The sequence below is a fragment of the Triticum aestivum genome, chromosome 2A, assembly GCF_018294505.1.
Source record: "Triticum aestivum cultivar Chinese Spring chromosome 2A, IWGSC CS RefSeq v2.1, whole genome shotgun sequence".
NCBI lineage: Eukaryota > Viridiplantae > Streptophyta > Magnoliopsida > Poales > Poaceae > Triticum > Triticum aestivum.
In genome coordinates this window covers 356043391-356049130 of record NC_057797.1, presented here as the reverse complement: position 1 = coordinate 356049130, position 5740 = coordinate 356043391, and the positions used below count along the sequence as shown (strand labels likewise).

Genomic DNA, 5740 nt, shown 5'->3' with positions numbered 1-5740 from the left:
GATATATCTTTCCGATGAGTCTCAATAAAAAAATGTCGTGTCATTCAGTATAAGAAGCCAATTAACTCCAGCGGATGTGAAAACATGAATTAACACGTATAGCTAGCTACGTTGACATAACATTTTCTGTCAAGCATACTTTGCCTGGTATTTTCGAGTTATCAAACTGTTCTGCAAGTAATTATTTGAGGTTTCGTTTGTGCATAACATGAATAGCTGCAGTGATGTAACATGTTTTTAGAAGTAAATTTTGCCTGGGGATTTTTGACTTACCAAACTAGTTTGCAAGGAATAATTTGAGACTTGGTTTGTGCAAAACATGAATTGAAGTAATATTTGATGGAATAGCATACTTGTTCTCACTAGATATATTAGTACTCATTTCATGAAAGCAAGAACGATAAAATTCCACCAAATATCGCTCACTCTTTTGGCCTCCTAGGTATGCATGCGGAACAGATACGGTGAAACAAAACAACAAACAACAACAACAACAAAGCCTTTAGTCCCAAACAAGTTGGGGTAGGCTAGAGGTGAAACCCATAAGATCTCGCAACCAACTCATGGCTCTGGCACATGGATAGCAAGCTTCCACGCACCCCTGTCCATAGCTAGCTCTTTGTCGATACTCCAATCCTTCAGGTCTCTCTTAACGGACTCCTCCCATGTCAAAATCGGTCGACCCCGCCCTCTCTTGACATTTCCTGCACGCTTTAGCCGTCCGCTATGCACTGGAGCTTCTGGAGGCCTGCGCTGAATATGCCCAAACCATCTCATACGATGTTGGACAAGCTTCTCCTCAATTGGTGCTACCCCAACTCTATCTCGTATATCATCATTCCGGACTCGATCCTTCCTCGTGTGGCCACACATCCATCTCAACATACGCATCTCCGCCACACCTAACTGTTGAACATGTCGCCTTTTAGTCGGCCAACACTCCGCGCCATACAACATTGCGGGTCGAACCGCCGTCTTATAGAACTTGCCTTTTAGCTTTTGTGGCACTCTCTTGTCACAGAGAATGCCAGAAGCTTGGCGCCACTTCATCCATCCGGCTTTGATGTAACAACGGTGAAACAAAGGATGTATAAAATAGCTGCTGTGACGTAACATGTTCTTAAAAAGTATACTTTTCCTTGGATTTTGACTTACCATATCAGTGGTATATTGCCTTAGTAAAATGCATCATGGTCCTAATTTTTTTGGAAGTTGGTCCTAATTCTTCAAAATTGCACATCTACGTCCTAAAAGCATCCAAGTCGTTCACGGCAGGTCCTATGTAGCTCTAATCCCGTTTGACCTGCACGTGACGCAAGTTGACCGCCACCACATAGGCAATATTTTGAACAAAACACCCTGATTTTTGTGGCCTCTCCCTCTCTCTCCCTCCCTCCCTCCCTCCCTCTCTCTCTCTCTCTCTCTCTCTCTCTCTCATCACATCCCAGTCAGCCATGGAGGAGCTCCCACTGCGTCAGGTACGGCCTACAGCCGCCTATCATGGCCAGCAGTGCTTGTCGAGTACGTGTTGTTGCTGTGGTGCTAAGGTCCAGGCTGAGTAGCAGCCTCACCATCATTTGCACCACTCAGACCAAATCATTCATACACACAAGCACAATGTGGCTCCAGGCATTGTCAGGAGACACAATTAACTAACTAGAGCAAACAGTGATGTGAATACGGGCCCGTTTAAGCAGAGAGATGGACGGGGAGAAGAAAATACCAAAAAAGATGGCCGTGTGGCATGCTCACCAGCCCGAACGTGATGGCGAGGCGTTTGCTGGGTACATGTCGTGCAGCACAAGGCGGGCATCTGATATGTACCCTGCCGTGCGTAGCTCCTCGTGTAGCTCGCACACATCTCTTACACCTCCCTCTGCTTCGTCTGCGCCCTTGCCTGGCTCATCTGGGATAGGCTAGCGAGCATGTGTCAGCATAGCACTGGAGAACCGCGACCTGCTCTTCCAGCGCGATTTGTCCTGATAAGCTGGCGCTGCCTCTCCGGTAAAGCATTTCGTCGAGCACGTTAATTGCTCCCCCAAAATCAGGTTCTTGGCAGATCATCACCTGCCGTGCGCCCTGAAACTTATCCAGCAGAGTGCCATGTCACGCGGCCTGAAGCTCATCCAGCAGAGCGCCATGTCGTGCGCCCTGCAGCGTCGTGCAGTTGCCTCCACCCACCATTGCCACTGTTAGACTGCTGGAGAGAGAGAGAGAGAGAGACCTACGTCAGGGTTCCATCATTGCCATTAAGACGCTTCCCTTTTCCGGCGTGCCCCAAGAAAATCTCCTGCGCGCGATGGGGATGCGTACAGAGAGCAGGTTGCCGTTGACAGAGCCACGCCAGAACGTTCAAAAAATTAGAGGACGGAATTTTTCAGGTGGGTTTTGGAGGAAATGTTGTCTACTACCTCCATTCCTAAATATAAGTTTTTTAAGAGATTCCACTATAGACTACATACAGAGAAAAATGAGTGAAACCTATACTCTAAAAAGCGTCTATATACATCTAAATGTTGTCTCTATAGTGGAATCTCTAAAAAGACTTGTATTTAGGAACGGAGGGAGTACATGGCCGTGGTCAATCTGCCACCTGTGGACATGAACGACTTAAATTCTTCTAGGACATAGATATGCAGTTTTACAGAATTAGGACTAACTTGACACCTCCAGAAAAATATTAGGACCTTTGATGCATTTTACTCTATTTCCTAGGAATGAGAATCTTCATGTGTACAAAATCACTTCACAGAACTCACATTTACTTGCCATTAACTAATAAAATAACCATGAGGGTGGTAAACATTAATGGTATTCGAAACAAGGAACAAGAAACAACAGGATTAGGAAACACATGTAACCTGTTCACGTCTCGAAGTAAGAAGCACAAAAAGGTATATGGAGAGTATAAGATATAAATGGGAGTCCTCATTGGAAAAAGCAATTCATCCCTCCAATGCCTGTCAAGAAATTATCTGCATCTGTGATTATAGTCTGTGTGCAAGATAGGGCAGAAATATTTTGGACATAAGCGTTTCATGGGAAATATGCAAGGGGTTTGTTTGTCAAATCACAGTTATAATGTATTACTTAGCTGTAAACAGTTACCTGTACATCAGAGGATGTCAGATTATCAGTATGCTCTATAGAGTCAATATTTCACGGGCATCAAGTGTGCTATCAAAGAAGGTGTATTCATTACACATAAAAATACTTGCCACTTAAGGATTTTAGACCCTTATCAGTGAAATAATAGCAAATCACCCCCAAAAAATCATGGAACGTTAAGTTTTATATCTTCAGAAGTTCAGCAAATCATCATCAGTCATGTCAAACACAAAACGTAATAAAATAGGAACTGTAGCCTAGTAATCTACCAAAGATGAGGCAACAAAGAATTCGTGACTAGTACTGTCCACAGCATGACATATTATGGACAGTATACTCACTAAAAGGACTGGAGAACTCATGTTTAAATAATTATCTACCATGGATTCAATTCTAATATATAAAATAAAATTGTCTAGCTAATGACAATAGAGCCTCAAAGATGATTCCTTTGCCCATTTTCGAAAAAACAATTGATTTCCTTGATTCAAAACAACTGGCCTCAGCAACATTATGAAACTCAACATGATAGGGACTGTCATCATCAGGAAAAAATTAACTCAACATGTGTTTCAAAGTAGCTAATTGCTGAAGGAATAAATCACACCATTCATGCAGAACCTTTACTGTAACCAGCAGATCTGATTAAACTAGAACATGAACATTAGGGATAACTGAGGTAAATAACAATAGAACAAAGACACATCATCACATCTCCAACTATGCTTCCATCCAGCTTAATTCAGTTTGATGTTTCTTCATAAGTCGGGAGATATCCTGTAATGATCTCTCTAATTACTTTGCCATTAGGATTCTCTTGCTGGCAGTTCTCTTCATTATAACCATTATCATGATGATCTGGAAGCTGAATATCCGGAAGCAGTTTGTCGTTGCAGTCCAGAATTATATTGTGAAGCAGACAGCACACCAGGATGATACTCGGTAACTTATTTTTATCAGGCCTCCACATGACTTTGTGCAAGATCTTCCAGGAGCCTTTCAGCCGTGCCAATGCTCTTGTTCCAAGCATCCTTGCAGTTTTTTGCCGGGCATTAAAGTTGACCATTGGGGTAGATAGACTTTCTCCTTGGTACGGAGTCATAAGCCATGGCAGTAGAGGATAACACATGTCACCAACAATGAATTCCCTTATTTCTGAATCCTCCCCTGATGTTCTGACAGGACCATTCAAGCGTTTTCCAGCCTCGCAGAGCTTGTAAAACCCAGAGCATTTTAACAAGCGTGAGAATGTCATGCTCCCTGGCCATCCAGTGACAATATCAATAAATCTCATCTCATTGTCAACAATACCTTGTAGGAACATACTGTAGTTTTTCGCAGGGTCACACCAGTCTTCAGATGACTCAACAGCAGGAAGCGTCATGATAATGTGTGTGGCATCAATGGCACCGCAGCAATTTGGTAGACCAGAGACAGCCTCCAACCTAGCTTTGATCTCCTCCATCCTCTCCTGGCCCGGCCACACCAAATGATGCCGAGCCCTCTCTTCCATCGACTCGATAAACCTCCATGTGACTTGGGAAACAGTAGACTGCCCCACACCAAAAGCAGCTCCAACGGACACCTGCGAATCCCCAGATGCCAGCCTCCTCATGGCAATTGCTACTTGCTTCTCCACACTAAGCAGTCTCCCCTCAATGTTGATCAGCCCAGAAGGCGGCCTCGATATCAAATCCTCCCGTACAATCGAGCAGATGTACTCAAAAGTCCTCCTCGATGTCCTGAAGAAGTACCTGAACGCTTCCTCATCATCTGAAGGCACTGGAGCACGACCACCTATCCAACAGAGTGAATAAAAAGTCAGAATTATATCTCTAAGATTCGTCTCGACAGCATCGCATTGCAATGTCGCAATTAATCTACAAGATTCGTGCTTCCAACAAGAACACGGCCGCCCACACCAAAATCTTGGCAAAATACGTACACGAACACACCAAACACAAGATTGGCTGCCGAATGGAGCGATTTGGGGGGGGGGGACTGTCAGAGATGAAAGCGCGAGGGTTTGGGAGGTGCGGTACGTGATTCGGCTTCCTTGTGGAGTTCCCCGTGCTTGCTGAGGAAGACATACCACCATTCCGTATCGGGGCCACGAAGGTCCGCCGGAAGCAACGCCAACGAGCCGCCGGACTTGGTTCTCTTGACCTTGCTGGCGTCCTTGGTCTTCGCCTCGCTGGAGTCATCGATCTTGGTCTCGCCGGAGTCACTGATCTTCCGCTTGGCCTTTTTGGGCTTCTTCACCGGAGCCATCTTCTGACTCCTCTCCTCTATCCTGCCGCCGCCTTCCAACCCTTCTTGCTCTTGTCCGGTGGCTTTCTCTTCGCTTCCTTGGGAACCCATGGTGCTTCTACCAGCAACACCGACGAGTGGGTCTCTCAAGAACAAAAGACGCTAACAGGTGGGGCCATCCTATTGCCGTGTGCCAGTGTGGGGTCCACATGTTGCATCATTTTTCCTTTATTTATTTTATTTAGAACACAATATTTCTGCTCCCTTATCCTTCATAATCTTGATATGTATGGCAATCAATACAAAATAATAATGCGAAAAGCTTACCTTCAGCCGGCTTATGCACACCCGAACGTCCGCCGCTTACGTAGCCGTCAGATCA

The 5740-nt window shown here is 45.0% G+C and overlaps 1 protein-coding gene across 2 annotated transcripts; it reads right to left on the bottom strand.

The window, feature by feature from the left end:
• Positions 1-3676: 3676 nt before the first annotated feature.
• Positions 3677-5502, bottom strand: LOC123188654 (protein ANTAGONIST OF LIKE HETEROCHROMATIN PROTEIN 1). 2 transcript variants are annotated; one of them, XM_044600870.1, is made up of 2 exons: positions 5151-5502; positions 3677-4905 (listed from the first exon to the last, which is right to left on the bottom strand). In XM_044600870.1, exons 1-2 carry the CDS (start codon positions 5467-5469, stop codon positions 3851-3853), a joined length of 1374 nt encoding a protein of 457 aa, XP_044456805.1. In that variant the 5' UTR covers positions 5470-5502; the 3' UTR covers positions 3677-3850. The 2 variants fall into 2 exon arrangements, with proteins under 2 accessions (XP_044456805.1, XP_044456806.1); XM_044600871.1 differs by having other exon boundaries at positions 5201-5498.
• Between the last annotated feature and the right edge of the window lie 238 nt (positions 5503-5740).

Coding starts and splice junctions, on each gene's coding strand:
- LOC123188654 (XM_044600870.1), bottom strand. CDS start 5,469: ATGGGTTCCCAAGGAAGCGAAGAGAAAGCCACCGGACAAGAGCAAGAA. Junction 4,906..5,150: donor CCACAAGGAAGCCGAATCAC/GTACCGCACCTC, acceptor TCTGTTGGATAG/GTGGTCGTGCTCCAGTGCCT.